We start from the raw sequence: 26,244 nt of genomic DNA on the forward strand, positions 1-26,244 counted from the left end.
TTGTAGTTACTTTACCCTCATGCCTAACCAGCTGAGTCCCTCACAGTCTGTGTTTTTACCCCTTTTGGAGTATTTTGGAGACAAATGCTGGACTTTGTTCTCCACTTCAGGTTGACATTGTTTTGTTGATTTAGATCATAAATGCTTAGAATAAATAAGCTAATAAATGATGCATTATCACAACATTTGCACAGAACAGTAGATTTAAGCTGCAATCTCTGCATGTCTTCCTTCATTGCTTCCATGAACCGCCTTAGTGGCCTTCCGCTTTTCCTCCTGCCTGTTAGCTTCATCTTCAACATTCCACCATCCCTGCTCTGTGCATGTTGAGACTACCGCCGCCTCCTTACACTCTCCTCCATCTGCTTCCTAATCTCACCATAGTTGACAATGTGGTCTGCAATCATCACAATCCATGGAAACTCCAGCCTGACATTGTCCTTTAACCTCTTCATCACAATAGCAAAGAAGAAAGGCTCAGGACCATCCCTGATGTAATCCCATGCCCAGGTTGAACCCCTCTGGTGCTGTGCAATACAGCAAATGTTGGTATAGAGCCAATAATAAGTAAATACAGGGTTATACCAATACTGATACTGACACTTTTAATATACCAAAGGCAGACAATATAGGGGAGAGCAGTGTGTCATCACTTATGAAATGACCACTAAAACACTGTGATGTTTTACTTTCCATGGCAACATACACTGAACTGAGGCTAGAAACAAAGTATCGAGCCTATCAACCTAGTATCGATCTGATAGTGATATCAGCATTGGTATCGATGCTATCGATATTTCGATCGGCCCGCCCATCTCTTCCTTCTGCCACTCCTGCGCATACCTCACCACTATCTTGCTCATAACAAATGAATGTCAGGACTTTGGGATAAAGTATATCTGAATTCCACTTAAAGTAATTCCACTTGGCTTTTGGGCCCTCATGTTGCCATATTTCTTTTAATTTTTATTTTGTAAAGAAAGAAACGTAATCGTCCCTGGAGACAGTGTGTGTCGCGAAGTGAAGGCTTATCTGTATGTTTTTTTTCAAGGGCACAAAGCTGCGGCTCCCACTTCGTTTCTCAGCCGCTGTATTCAGCACTAAGACTCCTTTCCTCTGGAGCGGTCTCCGTCAGCGTCTCGCGGATGCGGGACTTTGTGGAGCAATCAGTGGACTCGAGTTCTCTGACGTCACCGCTGCTGAGAGAGAGCGTTCGGGGCATCAGCAGCAGGCTAGCTGGCTAACTGCGGCTAACGTCAGCTATGGTCCACCACCATTGTCTCATTTCTGAAATAAACAACTCATTGGAACCGCTCGCATAGCTCGGAGTACGCCGGGAGCATGGGGACCGCTTGGAATTTACACTCTAGCCGAAATCGCGATAGCGCACAGGAGCGAGGTGAGAGAGGCTTGCTACCTAACCGTTATCCATTGGTAAATGTGCTAGTTAGCTTGTTTACAGGACCACTGCAGTGAACACTGTGTGCTGGCGAGGGTACCCTCTAAATGGCTTATCTTATCTAACGTCAACTGAATATTCTGTGCTATCTGTGTTATGCTTTAGCTGTGATTCCAACTAACTACACTATAGTAGGTTCTGTCTTTAAAAAAAATCAGCTAGAGAAGGTTTGGGTTTTAAATGCTCCTTTGAGAGACGTGAGCTAACATTCACATATGAGCCACATGCTCCCGTCAGAGCACAGTAAGATGACCTGTATGTTCTGTGGATTCAGCATCACGAAGTTTGCAGTGTTTTGAAAGAGGAAACTGACCTGGTCTCTAAAAGCTGTCCCCTCTTTGCAGTGAAGTGCTTGCGACACTGATGCTAGCTGTAGGCTGTAGCTGAGAGCACTCAGGATGAGTGGGGCTGGAGAGCACACAGACATCCTGTCGGTGGGAGACGTGGTCAGAGACAGATGGAAAGTGGTAAGTCCCACTTTAGAAGGAAGAAAAATCACGCTGGTTCATTTCTTCACTATAATACACTTGTTCCGACAATGAGACTTGCCTTCCTTTTCAGGCCAGGAAGATAGGTGGAGGTGGGTTTGGGGAAATCTATGAGGTTCTGGATCAGCTGAGCCAGGCCACAGTGGCATTGAAGGTTGAGTCTGCTCAGCAGCCCAAGCAAGTGCTGAAGATGGAAGTGGCTGTGCTGAAGAAGCTTCAAGGTGAGTTATACTGTGCCAAATCACTGGCAGAGTAGCTGAAGTAATTCTTGGGCAGGGTGTTTTCTGCGCTTAAATGCATTTGGCACCCATCAGAGAGTTTTTGGGCTTCCACCAAAACATAAAGAAACAAAGGAAATTCACTAGGACTGCAATTTTTGAGGCATATTTGTTTGTGGAGGTGAATTTATTCCGGGTTAGACTACATTTGTGTTCATGAAATGACAAAAAAACGACAGGGAGATGCAGTCTTGTGTTGTCAGGTAACGCAGACTCTTTGTCTTAACTAAATGTAGACCATTCAAGATTAAGTGCAAAGTCACTCCCCACAGGCTCAGTTTGAAAAACCCTGTTTGGGGGAAAAATAGTATGTAAAATGCCTTTTCTACCATTTCTTCTTAAAAATAGAATTTCTTTAATTCAATTAAAGTTGTTATTTCATGTAAATGTGGGTCATCTAGAGCACACAACACTGCAAAAAATGTGGTGTATCAGAATCATGCTTTGTAGCTTGTTCAAACAGGAAAGTAATGGATGACTTGTGTATTATCTCTAAGGAAATGTCTAGGATTGTACCACTTCATCGATATTTGCCTGGTTGACTGCAGTTGGTTCATTGGTAAATGACATGACATTCAGAAATGGCACTGGCTTTTTTTCTGTGGTCTCCTGTCGTTTTTGCAGTCTTTATAAAGGGTGTGATACAAAGCTGAGATAATTCTTCTTTTCCCCTTGTGCAAAATAGAATATGTAACAGAAATGCAAACTATACAAAAAGAAGAAGAGCAAATTCTTGTTTTGTACATTGGCTTTTGTACATTACAATTATTATTACAAATAATCGGTGCTGGAAAATATGTATTACTGAAAGAAATGTGTATATATATTTTATATACTATATATATTTATTTGCTTTTATAAAAATATATACCGTATACAGTATAATTCTAATAAATAATAATAAAAAATAGATATCTTCGTTCAGATTTACTAAGACAGGCTGCAGGCATTAAAATGCGCAGATGATGGAAGGGTGTAAAATTCTTCGGGTGGTCTACTAACAATGCAGTAAATTCATTTTCAGCTCATTTAAGTAATGACCAGCAATCTTCCAACAGCACTGCAAATTAGCAGCTCATACATGAGGGAGCGAGTACTCTACTAACAAAAATGATACAGTGTAACACAGTTTTACACATTTTCTTTATATCATAGAAATTTAGACCAATGATAGGCAGCTGAAGGAGAATCATCTTGTTTCTGATATAATGGCTAACTCTTCTCATCTATCATAGAGGTTGAGACAGCTGTGCTCTGGATACGTCTGACAGCTCAAGTGGTGCAGAACTTTTTCTCGATCTCTGTGTGAAGCTGAAATCTGTCAGTAACAGCTGACCTGTACGACATGTAGAGGAGCAGAAAACTTTATTTGCTGTCACATCCTGACCCATACACATATTGAACTTACTGTTGATTCTTACTGTTAATGTGCTCTCTGCGTTTTTTTTCTGCCTGCCACGTGAGGCTACAGTCAGTATTGCATGGCGTAGGAGTCAGACGGGAATCCAACACATTTCAGATGCGTCCTGTTAATTGCTTCATTTTCTCTGACATTTTAATATTGCGTGTCGTAGATCTGTTACTGGGGAGCAAAATAAAAAACTACATTGGAGTCGATTTGTAATGGAGCAGAGCGCTGTATGCAGACACACTCATCTGTGTGTTGAAATATGAATTAAAAACCCGAAACACTGTAAACACATTGCTGACTGTATAAAGTAAGTTGGCTGTCTGTTATACCCAATACACGACACAACCTTGTACAGTGATGAGCCACCTCTAATTCCTTTATATTTTGGTAGGGAAATGGGTATGCTTTCACTGCAATGGCAGTGTGTTTGACATCATTGTCGTGGTAACAAATAAAGTCATTGCCAATCAAATACTTCCCAGATGATGGATCAAAACCTCTTTCCTGCTCTTCTCTATACATATTGATGATAATTGGATTAATCACTCCATAAGACCAGTTACCAGACGTGTTGATTTGGGCTGGTATTTCTTTTTAGCCTGCCTTCTTTTGTTCTCCACTTGTCCAGTTTCCTTAGATTTTTCTAAGGACACGCTTAACACCGTGCAAATGTGCCAAATTATCAGCTAACAGTTCTTTGGGAATCACCGTGTTGATGTTTATCAAACTATGTTATCTTTGATGTTTTTCCTTGAGTCAGCTAAAAACATTGGAATGAGTCATGTTTTTTGCAAAAGGCTGCTAGTATCAAAATGCCTAAAGATGCATTTTAAGAACTGGTTCTTTGCTGACTTTTCTGTTATGTGGAGACAGCTCTGGTTCATCGAGTTAGGTGCTTTTTTTTATATGCAAACAAAAATAAAAATCATTCCTTTGATAATGGGCTGGTAAAAAGTCTAGATGGAAAATGAGTGGAAAAGCAACCAATGTCCAAAGATGAATTTTGAAAGAACTTCAAAAATCCTGGAGAACTATTGCTCTAAAAAATACAAGAAAGCCTGACTCATTTGAAGCAAAAAATAAAGAAATGAGTGGTGGCTCAAGACTTTTGCACAGCACTGTATATCTTGTATAGGGATCTAATCCTTTGATGGGCTTGGCTCTAAACATGTTCAGCGTGAGACTAGGTAAAGAGCTGCAAGGCACACACAGATTTGAGTCATCCACCCTTGCTAGGTGTGCGCTTGTTCTCGTAACACATTCCCTGTCATTCGAATAAATTCAGATTCGCAGAAGCAACAATCACAATCACAGACATGGTATAAAACACGCTTTTTTCTGTGTTAAATTTAGCACAATTTGCAGTAACTTTCCAGCCATAAATCGCATTAATAGCTTAAATTACTCTGCCAGTGTTGGTCAAGTTACTTAAAAAAAGTAATCAGTAACTAATTACTGATTACTTCCCCCCAAAAGTAATCCTGTTACTTTACTGATTAATTATTTTCAAAAGTAATTAGTTACTTAGTTACTTTTTAAAAAACACGATTTACAACCTGAATAGGTGATAAAGCAATAGATCTTACAGCCCAATTCTACTTTTTCTGCATAATCCATCATACAAAATGTAATCAAATCTCTTTTTAAAACTTGTTTTATTAGTTTTAATCTTTATGCATCAAGCAAAAATGTAATTATATGCAACATTCTCTGACTGGAAGAAATTTGTTTAACATTTAAACCTTTTTTCTGCACATTCCAGCACATAAACTCACACTTACACTCAGTCTTTCAAATAGATGCAAGTAAAACACAGCAGAAAATAAATAAAATCAAACACTAGCGGTCCTGTTGCTCTATTTTAATAATAATAATAATAATAATAATAATGGATACTTTATTGATCCCCATGGGGAAATTACTTGTTTTTCTCTGCATTTGACCCATTCACTCAGTGAAGCAGGAGTGGGGTAGGCAGATGTTTGCCCTGGTGCAGGTGTGCCGCAGCGGTCAGTTTCCCATTACGTGGTAGCGCACTTGGTGCTTGCTCGGAAGTTTAGGGGGGTTTTTTTTGCTGTAAAAAGAAGTTTTCTTCCCACGCACAACGGACGCTAATGTTTTTGTCACTTTTTATGGAATCAAACTCAAAGTAAGGTCAATACTTCCACGCTTTAAACGCTGCACGCTCATACTCTCTCCCGCACTCGATATATTATCCATTGTTGATCTGCACACAGCTGTTGTCACGAACGTCGCACTCGCCTACGTCACTGTCATGAGACATTCTCGCAAAAAAATCACGGTTTTAGTAACGCAGCGTGCTTACAGGAAAGTAATGGTAATCTAATTACCGTGTTTGCAATAGTAATCCCTTACTTTACTCGTTACTTGAAAAAAGTAATCGGATTACAGTAAGGCGTTACTGCCCATCTCTGTTCTCTGCCCCCCAAATTTTCTGGAGCAAAAGTAGCACTGACTCTGAACCTTATTAGTAAATCCTGATGGTAGTTTTTCAACACCAAATAGGGGTTTGAACATGAAGATGGGCAAAGCTCAAACTGTATAAATCTTTCTTTCACAGGCAAGGACCACGTGTGTCGCTTTGTGGGCTGTGGTAGGAATGATCGCTTCAACTATGTGGTGATGGAACTCCAGGTAAGAGCCTTGCAAATCAGCAGTAGTTTATTTAATCTGTTCTACTTCTTGAATTTGACGGTGTTGACTTTCTCTCTGAAGGGAAGGAACCTTGCAGATTTGCGCAGAACGATGACCCGCGGCACCTTTTCCGTCTCCACAACTTTAAGACTTGGCAAGCAGATTTTAGAGGCCATTGAAAGCATCCATTCTGTCGGCTTCTTGCACCGTGACATTAAACCAGTAAGTCGACCGTTGGGTTAGATCTTGTTTTATTTGAATATCACAAAAAGAAACTTTTAAACTTGTTTGTTTCTGTTAAAATTGTAGTCAAACTTTGCGATGGGAAGACTAGCCAGCACCTGCAGGTGCTGCTACATGCTCGATTTTGGTTTGGCCCGTCAGTTCACCAACTCCAGCCAGGAAGTCCGTCCAGTAAGTACTCTGTGCCGATTATACTAGAGCATAGTTGGGCTTTTAATCATAAAGGTACTTATATACATAAAATAATATGCTGAGAAATGGTTTTATAGCATAGTCTGCCAGCTGTTAAATTTTTTTTTTTTTTTGGAAATTGATTTTAAATAGTGCCCAAAATAAATCAAAAAGAAGTTAGAAATGCATCACCCATGTTCTGTATATAAAAGTGCCAGTATGTATGTACACACGTAGACTCCCTGTGTAATGTTGTGCAGTTTAAAATCCTAACTTGATGTTAAACAAAAAAATATTGCTCTAGAGCACCAGAGCGTGATCCAGGTGTAATCCAGGGATTACAGAGTCAGAGGTATACATTAGAGTTCACACACAACTGCTGCTTTAACTCAGCATGTCATCATGTGACGTGAGCCTGGGACTCCACACTCAGAGCTAAAGTGTGTTACTTATGAGTTTTAAATGTGGTTTTAGCTTTGTGCTTGCTTTACATTTACACCCGTTTATCACTATCACTCTGCCAAATCTCTCTTTTCTTTCAGCCTCGTCCCGTGGCAGGCTTCAGAGGAACTGTGCGATACGCTTCAATCAATGCTCACAAGAATAAGGTGAGCTTGCACTGTAGATGTATTGAGCACATCGATTATATGGAAGTTGGATGTAGCCCCTGAGTCTGAAAAGTGAAGTGCCTTAAACTTAGCTTCTCTTTAATGGCCAGCAGGGGGCGACTCCTGTTGTTACAAAATAGTTTGGGTTGTATAGAAGTCTATGGGAAAACAGACCTTGCCTCCTTCGCTCTGTGACCTCGTCTTATCTTCCCTAACGAGTTAATGACCCAGTGGCTGGTTTCAGATCATAATGAATAAAACATGAAGTTTGTCAGTCTAAGAGTCAGAAAAGAGGGTTGTCTGGAATATGCTCAAATCATGTCTCAGATCCAGTTTTAAGAATCCAGTAGGTGAATATGGTGAAAATTGCTCAAATTGGGGCTTCATAACAGAACTTCACTAATCATATGGTGACATCACAGTGGCAGTGAGGAAACACTATTCCTGAGTATATACGTCTAGTTTTGGGAGCATATGTGTTTGTCATAGACATGGCAGGAAAGTCAAAATCCCTGCTGGCATTAGGTCCAATTTTACCCTTTAACCCCCGTGCCCCTTTTTCTTGTGTCCAAATTTGCAGGAAATGGGTCGTCACGATGACCTGTGGTCGCTCTTCTACATGCTGGTAGAATTTATGGTTGGTCAGCTTCCCTGGAGAAAAATTAAGGACAAAGTATGTGCCTCAGTGAGTTCATTACTACATTTTAGCAATACACTGTAAGGTCATCCTCTCACTCTTTTCCCTCCTGTCTTCCCAGGAGCAAGTAGGAAATCTAAAAGAGACATACGATCATCGACTCATGCTGAAGCACCTTCCCTCAGAGTTTAGTACCTTCTTGGAGCACATCATGACCTTGGACTATTACACTAAGCCTGACTATCAGGTTGGCATTCACTCCCTTGTTTGGCTTATTTTGCATGTGCTGTTTTTTCTTCTGCAACTGTAAAATGCTGATGCATGTGTTTTCTTTTTATTCTCCGTGACAGCTCCTGATGTCTGTGTTCGAGAATGCCATGAAGAGCCACAACGTGCTGGAGAATGACCCCTATGACTGGGAGAAATGTGATTCAGAGGATATGCTGACCATCACTGCCGCAGCAACCACTGCTCAGCAGCTCACCCGCCTCACGCCAGCATACTTAGGGTACGTGTTTGAAATGCCGTAGGTCCATCGTTTAACTCACACTTCCTTCACACTCGGTTGGGTATGCGCTCAGTTATATAGCTGCAGCTTTTTTTAGACTCGAAATCTGCACAGTCAGATATCCCTGAGAAATCACTGCTCTAAATTATGTTATGGGAACGAGTTGCAAGGTGACCTTCCGGTCTCTTCCACAGCATGGCCAATGCTTCAGTGCTGCCAGGCGAGCTGCAGAGGGAGAACACTGAGGATGTCCTGCAAGGGGAGCGCCTCAGTGACGCTGACAACTGCCCCCCGATACCCACGCCGACCACCCCTGGTGCAGACGTATGGGAAGAGATGGACCGTAACAAAAACCATAAACACGCTCAGCCAATGATCAGGAAGGTCAGTGGAATGTACTTTAATGTAAAGTATGATGCTCTTAGCTCGGGATGTAATACTCATACAGTAATGCTGCTCTTTTGTGCTGTCGGGTGGATCATTTTGCAACACTACGCTGGCTGCTCATGCCCCCCAGTCATCACACATCATCACAGAGTGTTTCCCATAAATATGATTTAAGAATACATTTATTTTTCAATGAGAAAAGCTCTCTCTGACCTCTGCTCCTACATCTTCCTCTGCTAAACTTTGGTTGAAATTGCTCACTGTCTTCCTGACGAATTGGTAAAGAAGAAACAACTTGGGCTGCCTTCCCCTCTTTTTAAAGTGTCTTGCTACAGTTTCTGAAACTCCTTCTTCCTCTTTCTTTTTTTCCCCAGGTTGTGAGTGAGGATGAACACAGTCAGAACCAGGGAAACCAAAGTCCAAACACCGGCTCCATGCAGAGCTCACCTAGACGGGTGCGTTCAGAGACAATGTTTTTGGAACGGGCTGCACCGTTGCTCCGGAGGATGAGACACAGCCAGAGCTTGGCTTTTGAAAAGAGGCTCGGACCAGAACCCAAGCCCACCATTGAGCGATTCCTTGAGGCCTAGTCAGTAATTAAAAATTGCAATTAAACAAAAGCTTCAGCCTTTAAGCAGACACATTCTTACCTTAATGCTTACAATGTGTCATTTCAGCCTGGGCAAACAGCGGCCTGTCCTTTCTCACGTTGGAGAAAAGTCAATTCCTGAAAAAGGCCCTGAGCAGCAGATGTCTTCCTGCAATGAAGAGCGCTCTGGCACAGCAACCCCCGACCCAGAGGAAGCCGCAGCAAGCAGCGGCTTTGTTGCTGTAAACTTTAGTCCTGTGCCTCAAGAGGGAGACTCTCAGGAGTGGGTGATGCTGGAGCTAGAGCAAGGATCTGGAGGAAGCAAGCCAGCAGCAGAAGCATCACACGAGGGCAAGCCTGGGTCTCACATTGCTGCTGACACGGAGAACCACTCGTCCGAGCGGCAGGATGGCCAGTCCACCGGTGTGCCCAGCAGCCCTGTGCTGTCACAGATGGCCATGCCTGGCACGTGGTTACTGGGACACAGAAGGCTGCCGGGCATGCTGGGACAAATGCCTTCAGTCATTATGGGAAGGTCCCAGATGGAGCAGGTAGGAATAACAATAATCTTGTTGTACATTAACTGAGATCAACACAGGGGAGATGAATTCGACTAAACAGGTTCAACTTAAGGCTGACTTCACAAAGAGTTTCCACAGTTGCTATGCAAATGTAGATGCAATTTGAATGTTGGATGGATAATTTTAAGAATAAAATTTAACAGCGTACAACAGAAAAGAAATATCCAGTTATTACATGCAAGGTTAATATTATATCAGTTAGCTATTGTCTTTAATCTTAAATGTTATTCCCATCTAATAATCATCTAATTCCCTTCAGTCCTCCAGCTGTGCGCCACAATCACCTGTACAGGAGAGGAGTGATGCAATACCTCTAGAGGCACCATGTGCTAAATCTGAGGAAGGGAAGTTGGACTTGGCTCCTGTCCCAAGCCTTGCCAAAGGCCCCACAGCTCATCTGGCCAACGACAGAGACCCAGAGAGCGATTCTGGTCTGCCCGATCGCTCATCGGAGCCGAATCAGCAGCCTCAAGCCGATACCGTGGGCGGTGCTGTGGAGAGCACAGTCACCGTGTCCTCCTCGCCGCCTCCTGCTCTGCTCAAACGAAGGGACTCTCCCTCATCGCCAAGGTTGAGTCGAATCCCTGTCCGAGATCCCAGCAACCCCCTGGACTCTCCGAGCAGGGACTTGAACATAGAGAAGCGTAACCGCTGGAGCAGTCCCATCCCTGGCTCCCCCACCCACTCACCCTCTCCATCTCTGTCCTGTGACAACCTCCCCTCCGCCCTGCCCAGAGACAGGCTCTCCTCAGACCGAGGCTCCAGATCCGACTGTGCAGGAGAAGACCCTCTCTCGCTGTCCTTGTCATCATGCAGTAAAAGTAAAATCCCACGTCCTGTGAGTGCCACGTTTGTGCCGGAGCAACTCACTAGCAGGTTTCTGCCCCGGCCACCTCCTGGGAAACCGCCCATCCGCCCATGTGTAGACAACAGGTATGTGGTCCAAACTGGGGAAATGTGATACAATCATTGTTTCCCAGTAGTTTTTTTTCTCACCTGCCCAAGAAAGTGAAATGATCTATAATTGATGTACTACTAATAATAATCCACTCATTCCTGTTCTGAATGTTCAGCTGCTGCTAACCAGTTAACTCTAAACTCTGAACCAGTAAGCAGTAAAATGTGCAAATGTCTGATGTGATTTGTGTGTAACTTTTGAGGACTCATGAATGCCCGCTCTAATCCACACACAAGTACGAAGCAATTTGACCAAACATAAAATTAATTTACAAATGCATACGATTTTACGATGCATGCGCACGTGGAGATTTGAGACTAATTTCATGCTGCCGGCTTCGGACAGATCCATGAATGTACGCAGTAGTCAACTCCCAGTGTAAAACTGGGACATCTGGGCAATACATAACTGTATATCTAACACAGCAGAGACAAAACAAATTTATGTTGTCAACAAAAGTGACAAAAGAAATTAAACTACAGCCTTACATTAAAAAAATCAACTATATGATTCTGTTTGGGAACATTGAGTTTTAAAAAAAGTGAAAATAGGGCAAATAATAATCTTTTTTTTCTTTGACTGCACAAAAATCAAAGCATCCATCCGTCATATTAAGTCTGTTTGAAAACAAACAACAACAAAAGGATGGACACTGCCAATAGGATAAGCATACAATGAAACTGGAAGCACTGCTGAACTTTGTGTATACAGACAAACATAAACAATCATACTATTAAAATAACAGAATAATAAAAAGTAGGTTCTTTGCTATAATAAATTAGAACGATAAATAAATATGTAATAATCCTAATGATAGCAGCTAATACTAATACACAGTAATTCAAATAGCTGCTGAGAATTAGTTTTGTTTTTTTGTTTTTTTTGCAGACGGCGGCGGTTAAGGGTGCGTGCCAGCAGCACCAGCGACGCAGACTTCCTGGCGAGCCTGACCCAGCTGATGCAGGACCGCAGCGGGATGCTCTTCAGCCCGCCTCCTTGCCCTCGCAGCTCATCTTCCTCCCTACAGCGTTCGCTCAGCTCCTCCCCATCCCGGGAGCTCCGCGACGGCGGGGCACTGCAGGGCCGTAGCCGCTCTCCGTCTAGCTTATCTGGCTCCCCTCCTCGGCACGCTCACCCTCCGGACAGGTCTGGCGGGCTGGGTCAGTGGAGCCACGGCTCCAGAGGAAGGGGTTCGATCTACGAGGGTAAAGGCTCCGGCAAAGTGACTTGATGTGGCCGTGTTTCCACACAAATGACTGATCCGTATCGTGCAACTTGTAGCGAGAGGCTGCCTCACATCCAGTCACCCAGATAGCATGTGTAAATATGGTATTTACTCAAGGGAATGTACTGTATGTAATGTAAAGTGTATGATAAATTGTATTTATTTATTTATTCATTCATTCCTTGGATGTGTCTCTCAGAATACTTGACTTTGGTGGCTTGATACCTGCAGCAGAAACACAAATAGTGAGAAAATCTTGAGATTGCCAACTTTTACCTCTCATATCACTACACTCTCTTAACACTCCATATAGGCCTACTATGAGACCAAAAAGGTTATGTTTAATACTTGAGGGATGTAAAGAAATCTAAAATAAAGTAATGCTAATTGTAGATATGTACCATTAGGAAAATGGTATACACTAATAGAGACCATGTACTCACATTTAGAACACTACAGTAGTAAACAACACCACAAGCAGCACACAGACATCAGCATTCATGTATAGAAGCAGGGCATGCAGTCCCATATTGACCTCACTCCTGTAAAACTGCTAGATTAATTATAGTATGTAACAATGAATTGCTCATTTTGGCATATCAGAGTGTAATAGTGTGCTCTTACTTTGCTATAAAGTATTTAACATGCAGAAGGCATCAGCATATTAGAATGTATATGTTTAAGTGCACTCATACTTTAGTATTGTAATCGTGCATGAGTGTCATTGCAAATGATTTCTGGGTTGTTTTTTTTGTTTTTTTTATTTGTACAATCGGCTGAAGCATCTGCATTTTTATTGAGCTGCTTCTGATCAAAATACATCCATGACATAGACCAGCAATGACTTGGACTATTCCTTCTCATGAGTTTTAAATTGTATCTTGTTGTTGTGCTTCATGCTTATCTTAAAGACAGTTTTAATATAGTTTACATTATAAGTAAGTAAACAAATGACAGCTCCCCTACAAAAGGTTTTCCACCCCTTTACGTCTCTGCTTCTTGATAATTAACAGAATTTATGCAGTTTCTGTTAGAATCAGCCAGTTATCAGATAAGGGGGAAAGAATGCACAGATGAACCTCGACTGAGCACGCTCAAGTGAAAAAGTGAGGTCAGACAACATCTAATATTTAGATAAAGGTAGATTAACTATACATCACACTGTGTGGTCTTTAAGATATGATGAGACCTGATTACCTGCATACAGTAGTTCATGATACTGTGATGATCACGTTATCAGCTTAATACAGTACTTTTCTCTTTGAGTGGAGGCTTACTTGTTGTCCTAAAAGTAGAATGGAAGACAGACTTCAGCTATCACAGTCCTCTACTTAGTTGTGCTGCAACAGGACTTCCGGTGATGCACTGAACACTACAATTCCATTGATGTGCCATGATGTGATGTTTGTCTACTCAACCCCAGTTTGTGTTTTATCGTCATCTTTCTATGTTTCCTTTTCCCTCATCTCCCCCAGTTGTTTATAGCAGAAAACCACCCCTCCCTAAGTTTGGTTCTGGTCTCTTCCTGTTAAAAGAGAGTTCTTCTTTTCCACTGTTGCCAAGTGTTTCCTCTTAGGGGATTGTGTGATTATTGGGATTTTCTCTCAAATATTGTAGGGTATTTGTTGGCTCCATATTTTAGTGGATTGCATGTTTGTTTGGTAAATGAAAGGTGGCAATATAAATTCAAGTGAACCAAAATGGAAATTTGCTGGCACCAGTGTACAACTTCAACAGTTCCATTAGTGAAAATGTCTTAACATTTAAATGCTAATTTTTTATTTTATTTTATTTTTTAGATTTAAAGTAAAATAAGTGTTCTGGGTTCATAGCATCATCCAACATGCAGGAAAGTGTAAGAAAAAGCTTTATAGTATAAAATATGTTTATTTACAATATAAGGTAAGCTGACAGTTTTTATGTCATAATGAAAGGTCTTTAAAAGTTATGCATACATATATTCTGCTCTCCTCCAATTAGCATACAGTAGTTCATAAACAGCCAGGAACTGCACCAAATGTATGACATGCTTAATTATAGAAGGACAAAACTTTGAGCGGATGACAAAAATGGTTGGAACCCTAAATGAGAAGCCAGCACCACACGAAACCTAAAAACCACAGGTTTCTTTTGAGGTCTAGAAGAGCGGCGCAGACTGTCTGGGGTCGTCTGGTAAAACGCTGATGGAGTCCTCCGCCTTTCCACACAGCATGCAGAGCATAGTGTACTCCTGGACAACACAGAAAAAGACCCGTAAAGTAACAGAATCCACAGTGTGAATCTCGACCGGTTTGGTGACGACAGCGCTACTTGCCTGATATTCATCGACAACAGAGAATGTGTATTCGTGCCTGGCGATGACGTGGTCACAGTTTTTACAAACATCTGGAAAGACAAACAGATGACGGCATTATTTTTAAACTTGCTTCTGGATGGGTTTTCCCACAGTCTGGAAGTAAAATAAAACGACAGCAAAAAAAAAAAAAGAGACAGATTTACTATAAACTACTGTGTATGACCATTTTGATTTAATAATAATAACAACACTATATCTAGGAGGAAAAGAAAGGAGGAAAGAAACTTGTTGCATCCTATTACAGTGCCACGCTCTGATTCGGTGAGCTCTTTAGAACGACCCATTCGCTCACAAATGTTTGTAAAGGCAGACTGCGAGGCTACGTGATTGATTTTACACATCTAAATTAAAATACTTAACATACTTTTGAATTCTAAATTAAGATTAAAACTAAATTAAGGACGTCATGTTTTCGGTGGGAGAAACGTTTCATCACTCATCCAAGTGACTTCTTTAGTCTCACCTGACTGCACGTTTCTTTAGAAAAAAATGCAAGTAATCTCTTTTAGCCCAAAATTCAGGCTTCAGACTGCCTGAAAACCCTCCATTTCAGGCATTTTCTTTCCCTAATCTTGGATCTGTATGTTGCCAGTGAGAGTGGATATCCATAATATGGTCACCTCAGACATCCCCAATCAGAAGAAGCTTGGCCTAAAAAGGGAGAGTCTGTTTTGTGTCATCCACTCATTTCATGCAGTAGATGAGGGCGCACCCAGGCCCAGCTTAAGATGAATGTGAATGAAATCAAAGCTACTCTAGTAGATTGCATACAGTTACAGAGCTGTACATGAGAGTAAGGAGTCGTCTTTAAAGACTTTCCACAAGCTTTTGGAATTTGGCTCTTATCCATCTACAAGAGCACTTATGTATCGTCCAGAGGTTATGGGATTTTCCATGGAACCCACTACGTGGAAAGGGAAATAAAAAATTGCAAGGACAGTTTTCTATAAGATGTCAGTGCAGCCATACAGGTCCTTCTCCAAACCTAACAGACTGCCTGGGAATACATAACAGTAGGTGGGGTGTGGGCCACATACTACCGCCCCATTGAAGTGCATTTTTATCTGGTGGCACTGCTATTATCTTCAGGTTTTCTCTTCTAGTTGGAGCACTGTTGGGAGAGACTAACGGTCATATGTGACGATCTCTTCTCCATCATCGTCCTCGGTGGCCTTGTTGCTGATCATCACGAAGTCCCTGTGATGGCAGTTGGCACAGCCCAGGTAGTTCATCAAGTAGGAGCCGTTCTCCAGACAAGTGTTACCCTGTGCGGGGAATAAAGCATTGCAAACATATTTTGGCTCCTTAACGTGATTCTTAAGTATTTTATCAGAGCATCACTGTTTGTTTTGGATTGTTTACCAAACGGAAGTGAGACAAACGTCAATCATAGCTAAGTGTAGCGTTAGCTGGACGGGGTACTTTAAGTTTAGTCACTCGGTATCATCAACTTACCCGGTCCGGATACTCTTTCTGCACACAACCGTTGCACATTTTAACCAAATAAAAATTTAACTAATTAAAATAATTATAATTATTAAAGAAGAAAAAACGCCACACATACAGTAACACCCAGCTAACAAATATGTAGAAAAACCGCCTCTTCCGCACGGGACGGCGGTCTCTGTAGCCCAACCAGAGCTGTAAAACATCCTGAACGGCGGACATTGCTCGAAATCCTTCTACTTGCCCCATCTTACCTTTAGTAGATCTACGACATCTCCTTTCCTCTCACAAGCTTCCGGTCTCCGGAACGCGATTGGTGGACTTTGACGTGACGTGATTTACGCAGGCAAACATGGCGGCATTAGAGCAGTGAATGCTTGTTGCCTTGTGAAATTTACGAGGTAAATATTATCTGCAGCTAAGATTTTGTTGCGTGGAACCCAAATAGGCGTCACTTTGATGCGATTAACTTTTCCCAGCGGCTTTGGCGAATCGTAATGTCGTTAATGCTCAAAAAAGTGTTAAAACCGTTTCAAACGAGTGGCTAGTTCTGAGTTGAAGACCACGTTGAGCTAATTTTCAATGTGTTTCAATGGCTGTGCTTCTTTTCTACTGCTCAGGTTCAATATAAATGCTGCCATCAGCAATGACATGTTGAGACACTGAACAGTTTGGGGTTCTAGTCTCACGTCATCAGAAATGGCAAACGTCCAAACGCCACACGAGAAGGTGGTCAAATCCCATGTGGAGCAGAATCCTCCACAAACCTCCCAGACGTCTAAAAGCAGCTACTGCATTTTGTGTCGCAGCTGGTATTTGAGGCATGTAAGTGGCTCTTAATTCACCGAAGCATCTGGATTCTCAGTAGAGATGAATAACCTGCAGTTTCTTTATAGATAATTTGTAATCTTGATAATATGTCTCTAACTACAGGAAGCACACGAGCATATGCACAGCATGCTGCATCACAGAGAGCTGGAGTCAGTGTTGGGCAAGTGAGTACTGTGTCTAATTTGAGAAATGTGTGTTTATCACTGCTGATGACAAACACTTTTCATTCAGTCAGACATACAGTGCAGTGCAAGAGTCTTGAACCACCTCTCTTTTCTTTATACGCTGCCTCGGAGAAGCCAAAACCTTTTGCAGTTTTTCAAGTAGCCTTGAACAATATTGAAAATGACAAAGTTTCACTGACATATAACCGTATTTTTAATTCTGACAGTATATGTTGTACCCTTTCTTGAACAGAGATTCCTTTCATGACTGTCAGGCATGCAAAGCTTCCTCCATGGGTTTAAATGAGTATGCCCAGCACATCTCGACCGTTCAGCACAAAGCCAAGTTGAAGAGCTTGATGTCCAAAAATGTGAAGCCCCTGTCTCTGTTTAAGACTCTCAGCACAGAGTCTATAACCCAGATCAAGGAGAGAAACAAGGCACTGAAAAGAGAGAAGTAAGTTTTTCACCTGTTTTTAATAAAACGATTGGAATCTCTCCATGTTATAATATGTTGTTGATGGAAACGACTGCCTTTTTTTTTTTCTCCCGCCGTAGGAAGAAAGTAACAAAAAAAAAGAAAAAGAAACTGAAGCAGGTGGCTGGTCAGAGGCGTGCTCATTTGTCAAAGGGAACCACCAAAACAAAGACTGGTGCATCCAAAGTGGAAAAGCATAGACAGTCAAAACAGGTGCAGCTGGAGCAAAGGCAGAATGATGAGCACAAAGGCAGGAGCAATGGTGTCGTCCAGAACAAGGAGAACAAAGTATCCAGTAAGCAAAGACCTCCTCACAATGCAGAATCAAGCCTTCATTGTCAAAGCAGGAGACTGGCTCCTATGTCTGGAGAGCCCGAAGGTCGAAGCTGGCATAACGCTTCTGTCAACAATCAGCCCTGCCGAGTCAAACTTGTGACCTCCCAAATGGAAAGATTCGTCGAGACTCAAGGGGGTGCCACCGACCTCTGGCACCAGATGGCAGGACCTTCTGTGAGCCAGTACAACTATCGCAGCAGGAAGTATAATGGTGCAACAAACACAGTCTTCACCAGCGACCAGCTCCCTGATAATGGAGCCATCATCTTTGATCGGAACCAAGCTGCGACTACACGGCAGGAAAGTGTACGCCGCTCAGCTCAACCTGCACCGGCCAACAGCGCAGCTCCTATACGAGAAGTTGATGTCACTGCCATGCTGAAGCAAATCAGAAGAGCGCTGGGTGTGAGGGAGCCATGCAGAGCAGACCGAGAAGCCCGGAGACAGAAGAGTGAGGCCGGCGTCCAGGTGGCTGATCCCGTGACCTCACAACAAAGCAGAACTGAGGCAGAGCAGCCAGCAGGCACCTCCGCTCTGACTGAAAAAGCTCAGGACCATGAAAAGAGCTCAGGAGGTGCAGACAGACTGCCAAACAACGGGAATAATGCATCTCAGGTGGCCACCAACGGCCTGACTTCACCTAAAAGATGTACTGAAAAGACCGCTTCATCTGAGCCGGACTCAAACAAACCTAAGGTTCGAATTGCTCACAAAGCAGGCCAAGCTCATGGGGAGAAGGAGGCTGGATGTAAATCAACTACAAACACGTTGCTTAGCTTTTCGGGGGCCAGGAGTAATCAGAACTGGACAGCGGGGCATGAGGAGGTGAAAAGGAAGGCAAAAGGCACGCAGAGGTGAGGAAATCGCCATCCAATAAGGTGTTTCGTTGTATTTGTGCTTTCCCAGTTTGGAGTTGATATTTCTTTATGCTATTTGTTGTCACTGTTTAAACTTTCAGGTTTGGAATTGAGTTGTCGAATCGTCCGACTCACCAAGGCAGCTCAGTGCGTCCGCAGGACTTTGACATGCCGCTGTCCGAAGGCTTCCACTGGGAGTCGTTTCCAGACTCTGTTTCGGTGCCACACTCGACTGCACCCCCTCCATTCCGAGACACTGCTGATACTGAGCGTGACACAGGGACACAGTCAGACTCTCAGGTTCAGGAAGCTTCAGGGCAGCCGGCTGCAGCTCAGGATCCTGGCAGCAGCCAGACAGCTGCACAAATACAGATGAAAGTGGAGCCAAACTTTGAGGATTTTAATTCAGATTTAAGGGGCAGCACTAGTGCCAGCAAGAGGAAACACACCACGGTGACGGTGATTAGTACTGCATGCTGTGACGCATTTCCGAAACATCCAGTTTGCAGATGCATTTCAGTGGTGGAATTGATATGTTTTTGCAGGTTGACGGTCATTCTGACAAGGAGCCAAGTGGGAAAAAGAAGAAAACAAAGTCAAACAAAGGTGATTCTGATGATTAGTAAGATTTTTTTTAGGTAACAAACCTTTTTATATGCAATGAAATATAAGAAACTGGAACAAACATTGTCACATTTGACCTCTGACCTCTCCGTCAAGGCCAATTGATTAAGCTTAAGGTCAAAGTGACAATCATGCTATATTTAAAACGATGTTTCTTGCTGCCATGGTTTGTATTGACATTATATTGGGAATGATATATGGGGATTCTAAATATCACGTTAACCTTCTACCTCAATCTGCTTTCAAACGTTCATAAACTGTCTTTTATCCTTAAAACTATGCTTAAATTCTGAGGCAGCTTAAGATAATGTAGCAGTTTTTTGAGGGGGGGGGGTCAAACATTCGTCAGTCATTCCCACTTTTTTCCCTCCACTTGCAGATCAGGAACAAATGGACCAGCTGTTGGCGGTGTCACTGCGTGAGGAAGAGTTGAGCCACTCATTGCAGAATTTGGACAAGTCTCTGGTCCAGGCCCGTAATGCCCTGCAAACTGCGTATGCAGAAGTCCAGAGACTTTTGCTACTGAGACAGCAGGTAATGAAGAAATGTCCAATAAATAAATGTTTGACCTCAAAGGAGCCATTCATAAGTTTGGGTCTTTCTGCTGTTTTAGTTCACTTCTGAGGTCAACAGCCTAAGAGCCAAGCGCATTGAGATCCTGCAGGGAATGCAAGGTACGGTAGATGTACACTGGCAGTGAAAACTTGAACTCAGAATGGTTCCGTGGGCAACAAATGCCTTTCTCTCGTCTTTCTTAATCTCTTCCAGAAGGGTACTCAGGAACATCGTCATCGGCGGGAGCTGCCAGTGTTCGATCTCCCTCCATTCCTCCTTCGAGCCTGTTACCTGGCTCCTCAACAACTCAGCAATCGGCTTCCACAGCTCCAGCATTATCCATCACCCCACCTCTTCCAGCTCCGCTCGTTTTAACAGTGAAGCAAGAAATGTGCCATCGGTCCACAGTTGGACAAGCCAGCCACTTGTCCACAGCAGTGCCCAGTAAAACCGATGCTGCTCAGGTCCCTCTGAACCAACCCGTATCTTTGTTTCCCTCCCTGCTGCTCCCACAAACACACTTAGCAGCTCCCTTAACTGCTGCTGCTGCCATCTCTGCCAATCAGTCCAACGCAGAGTGCTCCACATCTGCAAATATACTTCTTTCTCTTGAATCATCTGCCAGGCAGCAGCAGCAGCAGCAAGAAACAAGAGTGGGATTACAGGACTGTGCAATGACAAAGATGGTGGCCAAAGAACCAGAGCCAGCCAGTGGTAATCCCGAAAGAGAAAAACGGCAACCTGTGGCAGATGACAAGGGGAACGAGAGCGACGATTCTGTTGAAATGATCGATCGCTCCAACATGGAGGTCATAGCCGTCGATGAATCGGACTGTGAGGACTCATTTGGAAAAGATTTAAAGGTTCCGGCGCAGCCACGGGAGCCGCTTCACTCTGTGAATGCTGAGTTCAGCTCTGCAAGCACACAAACGTCTCAACAAAGTCAGGACAACAGGTGAGGTTCACGCTTTGGATCGTTTCAGGGTTCCAATCCTGAACTTTACAGGAAAACTGATCCATTTCTCTCATCCCTTCAGTGAAATTAAGCCATCAGCTTTGGAAGGGAAAGATGCCAACACGCCTGCAGGTGAGTAATCTCTGCTGTTTGTCAGCAATGATAAAACATACTGCCTTTTTTGAGCTAAAATGTACCATGAAAATTTCAAATATGTATTATTATTTTTTTAGATTCTTAAAAAAAAGAAAGAAATAAACCTAGTCGCTGTTATTTCAGCATCCGTTGATGATGAGGAGCCATCCTTGGGAGAGTTTCTAAATCACAGCGGCCCCGTGAACAGCCTTCAAGTCCACAATGGCGTCCTGTACACGTGCTCGGGGGACAACACGGCTCGGGCCTACAGTCTAGTGGTATGTTCTTGGCACTTCAAAATTTTGTCCAGTTTTATCTCTAGTGCATTTTTTTTCAATTTGAGTCTCTGAACTGGACTTCTCAAGTATCTTTGTGGCATTGGTGCAGTTTTTAATGAAATGAGCTGACAGTTAACCACGAGCAGGGGTTAAAGTGGGATTTGGCATTGATACACGCTGGGTGTAGAATTACTAACGGTACCAGCTGAATTCAGTAAGATGTAAGCAGATATTATGTAAGATATTTGTCTAATTTCCAGTTCCTATTTGCTAAAATTTCACTTGCAGTTCCCACCTGTGAAACTGTGCAGAAACCTTGCAGACATGCTCCTCTTTAGTAGGCAGCTATAAGCTTAACTACAGCAACCTCAGCTTTACGTGTGCACCATGAATGCATCACAGGGGTGAGACAGGGTGTGTTCAAGGTGTAAATGAGCCGTGGGACGTTATTTTCTTATCACTGAAGTATCTCCAGGCCATCACCAGAAGCAACGCCGGGCTGCAGCGTGTGAACTCATATCAATATGCACTAGCCTGACTGCCAGATTTAGTTGCTCATTAGCTGAATGCCGTCTTTCCAAACCTTTCTGGTCCACTTTAGCCCTGACTATGGACAGCATAGCAGATTGTAAATGGGAATAAGAGGTTGCTGGCAGTTGATTGGAGAAATTGGTCGTAAACTTGCAGTTGTGCCATTTAATGTGGTGGTTTCAGGTCCAAGCCACACCTTTCTTTGGAAGGTAAATGTGCTCTGTTTCTGATCTGCATTGCACTTTTACAAGTTTTACTGCCACTCTGTGGTTAGTTAGCCAGTGTTTGCAGACAAGCATTTTTCATGCAAATGGATGGAAACTGAGGGCCATCTGCTAGCGACCAAATCGATCACAATGAGGTTTTTGGTACAGCACCCTCTTTGAGAGGGATTTTAATCAGACAAAAGCGACTGAATGTCACTGTTTTGTCTTTAAAGAAATGTATGTCTCTTTCCTCTATTATTAACATCTATATTTTGTCTTATGTATCCAGACCAAGGAGTGCTTAACAATATTTGACGGTCACACAAATAAAATCAACTGTCTACTGGTGTCATCCATCCCAAATATGCCGACACGCCTCTACACAGGATCCAGCGATCAAACTATCCGCTGTTACAGCATAAAGGTATATAATGTCTTGATAGGACTTAATGTGGTTGGTGTTGGACGTGTTTTTGGAAGTAATAAAGTGCTGCTGTCACAAAGTTGCCCACTGGCTGGATTTTAGTGTGAAACTCAGTCAGAATGTGTTTGTTGAAGTAAACGTGTGTTTTGTTGAGCATTTATTGATTTTGTCTTATAATCGACTGTTTTCTGCAGTCTAAGAAGTGTCTGGAGCAGCTTGCCCTTCCTGACAGAGTGCTGTATTTGCACATAGCCTGGAATATTCTGTATGCTGGGACTGCCAGCGGATCAGTTGCTAGCTATGATGTAAAGGTCAGTGAAATTGGATAATTACTGTACATGCCATAGTGTTCATTTAAAAAAAAAAAAATATATATATATATCCCTTCTCTTCTTTCCAACAACTTTGATCTTTTTAGACTCTGAAACAGCTGGATGTGTTCGAGTGCCACGGCCCACGAGGCGTGAGCTGCCTGGGCACAGCTCAGGAGGGCGCTCGCCGGCTGCTTCTGGTCGGATCGTATGACAGCACTATCAGCGTGCGCGATGCCAAGAGCGGCTTGCTGCTGCGGTCACTGGAAGGTCACACCAAGACTGTACTTTGTATGAAGGTGGGGAAATTCTACATCCTTTAACAGTCTGTTTTGCTGAAAACGGTTATTAAAGTTTTCATAATCAACATCAAGTCTGTGTTGACATCAGAGTCAACATTCAGCATGTGGTAAAACTTGATAGTCATAAAATGACAGCAGTGAAAATGTTTTGTTTTCTGTATGTGTGGGAGGAAATGGTTGGCTGGTGTTTGGTTTATGACCTGCAGGCAGCACTTCTTGCATCTTGTTGACTTTGGTTGTTGTTGTTTTCAGGTAGTGAATGACCTGGTTTTCAGTGGTTCCAGTGACACATCTGTACATGCCCACAACATCCATGTAAGTGACTTGACTTACTTAAAAAAGATCAATGAAATTATGCTAGCGAGAATTTTCAGAGTTATTAGTGTTATTTAAAAAAAGTTGAATTCTGTTTTAATGTTTTGTTTTAGTTTTTTAGTTTGGGTGTTTTTAGTCATAAAATATTGATGTTTTATCTCATGAAAGATGCAGACACCAAATCATTTCTGCTAGCATGAGTTGTTTTTTTTGTTTTTTTTTTAAGCCTGGTTAGCAGTCAACCATAAACGGCTCATTTTTGTCCGGCAGCCGCGTAAAAACTCAAGTTTGAAAATGCAATAACTCAAGAACAAGCTGGTGAAGGATTTTGAAATTAACACAATTGGTGCATCTACTAAACATCTCAAAAGAATTTGAATCTCAGGGAGCTCGACCTCAAGATCAAGGTCAGAGGTATATTTTTTTTAAACGTGAACAGAATAAATCGAGAAAGATGTCACTGAAGATTTTTGAACTGCTACCGTAGAGGCACGACTAAAAGTGTCTGACAACTTCTAATCCTGATAACCTTGATCTCAAGGTCAGAGGCCAACTTTTGTGAAAATCACTGAGGATTTTTGGATTTATAACATAGGTGCTTCTACTAAGAAGCTGAGGGCTATTACTGTTGGCTGCCGGTATTTTTAGTGTAACTTTAGTAATGTGTGCGAGCCTTGTGCTTTTGGTAAGTGATGTGTGTTTTTTATCGTTTAGTTTTGTTGCCATGTTTTCCTGTCTGCAGACGGGCGAGTTGGTTCGCATCTACAAGGGTCACGGTCATGCTGTCACATCAATTGTCATCTTGGGGAAAGTGATGGTAACAGCCTGTTTGGATAAACTGGTTCGAGTTTATGAGCTACAGGTATTATGACTCTATTTTCTTCCAAAGTAGAACAGAAAAGAACGCAACAAATGATTAGGTTACAATTTTTTTTCTTTTGTAAATGACTGTTGCAAATCCATTTAGACTTTAAATGCTGTGCGGCTTTGGTTGATGCTACATATTTGTCCCTGTGCATGTAACTACACAATTTGAGGAACTTTGATTTTTCTTTTTTCACCTTTTTGGGTATTTAAAAAAAATAATTTTTTATAAAAACCTTTGTAATCTGTTTTTAGTTACAGTTATCTGTTGTCGTGTGTGTGTGTGTGTGTGTGTGTGTGTGTGTGTGTGTTTTACTTTGTGTTTAGTCTCATGACCGGCTGCAGGTATATGGCGGTCACAGTGACATGGTGATGTGCATGGCTGTACATAAAAGTGTGGTAAGTGCAATTAAAGCTGGTCCAGCTGTATTTTTTTTTTTTTTGCTTTTTAAATATAAACTTGCTTGGCAGCGGTTCATACAGGAAAGGGATGAATAAACACTGCTGACTTGTTTCTCTGTGGTCGATTGCTCCACACGCAGATCTACACAGGCTGTTACGATGGCAGCGTTCAAGCTGTAAAGCTCAACTTGATGAAAAACTACCGCTGCTGGGTAAGAACCTGATGTTATAAACTGGAACAGTGACTCCTCCACGTTCACACAGTGCCTTTTTCTTGAAGATTTTTTGTTGTATTTGCTCTCTTTCCAGTGGCAGAATTGCTCTCTGATCTTTGGCATGCAGGATCACTTGCTACAGCACCTTACTAAAGATCACAGCAACCAAAATCTGCAGACGGTCAAGTGTCGCTGGAGAGGCTGCGACACTTTTTTTGCCACGCAGCATTCAGTCAGACAGGTAGTGAACAGTTTGTTAGCGTACCTCATTAGCTAGGCTATGTGTTTTCTTCTTGTGGTTCATTCAGAGAGACCAGTTTGTCAGCTTTGTTTGCATTTTGCCGCAGGAGCTTTCTGAACACATGCAGACTCACGTGGAGAACGACAGTAACGTGCAGCCCTGATGGGAATGGTGGTAAAGTGATGCAGCAAGCCAGGGTGTTTCCAGCTTGTCATTTTGGTGGTATTCTGAGATTTCAAAGTCATCAAACTGCAAGTAAAATTCAGAAATTCTCTGAGATTAAAGTTAGAAAATTGAGAGAAATACACGACACAGATTGTGTTTCAGTGAGAATGAGCAGCGGGTGATAGCTTGAGCTGGAAAACATGAGCTTCTAAATCATCTAAATCACTCTGTTGCTTTCTCCTGTAAACACACAGTGCTAAAAATCACTAGTGTGCTACTGATGGTTATAAAATAAAGCATAATGCGATAACTCATGCATGAACCTGATCAGCATATCTATGCAGAGTTAAGCCACTTGCTTTGTTTCTTCCTCTCATAAATGTGTCAATTAATCTCAGGCGATTTGTATTTTCTCACCGCTTTGTGAGTTAATAATAATATTCGGCTTTTTTCCTCTTAAAATATTCTGCATTTTTCTCCTATATTTACCACTTTAATCCCACAAAATTGAACTTCTTTTCCTTGGACGTTTATAACTGGTATTTTCTTGAAGTGCCACTAATCCATTAGATCATTTCATACTTTGTAATTTGGATTTATTTGTTAATGAAAATTGTTTCCTGCTTTTTTTTTTTTTTTTTTTTTTTTTTTCTTCCTGTGAAGACGTCGAGTTGTCATGAATATCATTCATTTGTATGTGAAGCTAATAAACATGCAGCAAATTGAGAAACGTGTCAGAATAACTGTGAAGTAGACTGTACGGTGAACTCCACCAGCTGATGATGTTATGGAAGCTCGTGAAAAAAAAAAGTTTGCTCTCCATAAATCAACATTTCACGTTGTATATCTTGAAATTTCAACTTACTCAGAAGCACCTTAAAATTTTGGGGTATTTAGTAAGCCAAAATTTTGAGATGCGCAACTCAAAGTTTCAACTTTGTCTGGCGATTTTTAAAAACTTATTTATTTATATTTTTCCAGTGGCAGAATTGAGATTCCGTATGATACCCATGAGTTTTCTAGGAGACTCCTCGACTCCCCAGACAGACAGGAGA

The 26,244-nt window shown here is 42.2% G+C and overlaps 3 protein-coding genes across 3 annotated transcripts; 2 read left to right on the top strand and 1 right to left on the bottom strand.

The window, feature by feature from the left end:
* The first annotated feature begins 1,339 nt into the window (after window positions 1-1,339).
* On the top strand, window positions 1,340-12,544 carry ttbk2b (tau tubulin kinase 2b). Its single transcript, XM_085371886.1, has 15 exons — window positions 1,340-1,399; window positions 1,804-1,926; window positions 2,021-2,168; window positions 6,218-6,291; window positions 6,373-6,513; window positions 6,601-6,705; window positions 7,248-7,313; window positions 7,894-7,986; window positions 8,072-8,197; window positions 8,301-8,458; window positions 8,653-8,842; window positions 9,220-9,434; window positions 9,523-9,985; window positions 10,275-10,948; window positions 11,862-12,544. Exons 2-15 carry the CDS (start codon window positions 1,858-1,860, stop codon window positions 12,202-12,204), a joined length of 2,865 nt encoding a protein of 954 aa, XP_085228012.1. The 5' UTR covers window positions 1,340-1,399; window positions 1,804-1,857; the 3' UTR covers window positions 12,205-12,544.
* Window positions 12,545-14,126: 1,582 nt separating this feature from the next.
* churc1 (churchill domain containing 1) lies at window positions 14,127-16,147 on the bottom strand. Its single transcript, XM_085371888.1, has 4 exons — window positions 16,010-16,147; window positions 15,684-15,819; window positions 14,513-14,583; window positions 14,127-14,428 (listed from the first exon to the last, which is right to left on the bottom strand). The coding sequence occupies exons 1-4, from the start codon at window positions 16,046-16,048 to the stop codon at window positions 14,336-14,338; spliced, it is 339 nt and encodes a 112-aa protein (XP_085228014.1). The 5' UTR covers window positions 16,049-16,147; the 3' UTR covers window positions 14,127-14,335.
* A 200-nt stretch (window positions 16,148-16,347) lies between these two features.
* On the top strand, window positions 16,348-25,740 carry znf106b (zinc finger protein 106b). The gene is made up of 21 exons (XM_085372563.1): window positions 16,348-16,401; window positions 16,621-16,825; window positions 16,934-16,995; window positions 17,249-17,452; window positions 17,554-18,663; window positions 18,768-19,125; window positions 19,212-19,272; window positions 19,670-19,824; window positions 19,904-19,964; window positions 20,059-20,800; window positions 20,883-20,932; window positions 21,080-21,213; window positions 22,240-22,374; window positions 22,569-22,685; window positions 22,793-22,984; window positions 23,240-23,302; window positions 24,045-24,164; window positions 24,494-24,565; window positions 24,709-24,780; window positions 24,878-25,024; window positions 25,131-25,740. The coding sequence occupies exons 2-21, from the start codon at window positions 16,700-16,702 to the stop codon at window positions 25,185-25,187; spliced, it is 4,038 nt and encodes a 1,345-aa protein (XP_085228689.1). The 5' UTR covers window positions 16,348-16,401; window positions 16,621-16,699; the 3' UTR covers window positions 25,188-25,740.
* The last annotated feature ends 504 nt before the right edge of the window (window positions 25,741-26,244 follow it).

The sequence above is a fragment of the Diplotaxodon limnothrissa genome, linkage group LG15, assembly GCF_057381915.1.
Source record: "Diplotaxodon limnothrissa isolate DT_005_m linkage group LG15, D_limnothrissa_male_GT1.1, whole genome shotgun sequence".
In the NCBI taxonomy this organism is placed as follows: Eukaryota; Metazoa; Chordata; class Actinopteri; order Cichliformes; family Cichlidae; genus Diplotaxodon; species Diplotaxodon limnothrissa.

Bases quoted from the DNA above. Each gene is read 5' to 3' on its own strand.
- ttbk2b (XM_085371886.1), top strand. From the start codon at position 1,858: ATGAGTGGGGCTGGAGAGCACACAGACATCCTGTCGGTGGGAGACGTG. The intron at 6,292-6,372 runs GTAAGAGCCTTG...TTCTCTCTGAAG, and splicing joins ATGTGGTGATGGAACTCCAG to GGAAGGAACCTTGCAGATTT. The intron at 10,949-11,861 runs GTATGTGGTCCA...TTTTTTTTGCAG, and splicing joins CGCCCATGTGTAGACAACAG to ACGGCGGCGGTTAAGGGTGC.
- churc1 (XM_085371888.1), bottom strand. From the start codon at position 16,048: ATGTGCAACGGTTGTGTGCAGAAAGAGTATCCGGACCGG. The intron at 15,820-16,009 runs GTAAGTTGATGA...TTCCCCGCACAG, and splicing joins AGAAAGAGTATCCGGACCGG to GGTAACACTTGTCTGGAGAA. The intron at 14,429-14,512 runs GCAAGTAGCGCT...TGTGTTGTCCAG, and splicing joins CTGTTGTCGATGAATATCAG to GAGTACACTATGCTCTGCAT.
- znf106b (XM_085372563.1), top strand. From the start codon at position 16,700: ATGGCAAACGTCCAAACGCCACACGAGAAGGTGGTCAAATCCCATGTG. The intron at 20,933-21,079 runs GTGAGTAATCTC...CTGTTATTTCAG, and splicing joins AGATGCCAACACGCCTGCAG to CATCCGTTGATGATGAGGAG. The intron at 22,686-22,792 runs GTCAGTGAAATT...TGATCTTTTTAG, and splicing joins TTGCTAGCTATGATGTAAAG to ACTCTGAAACAGCTGGATGT.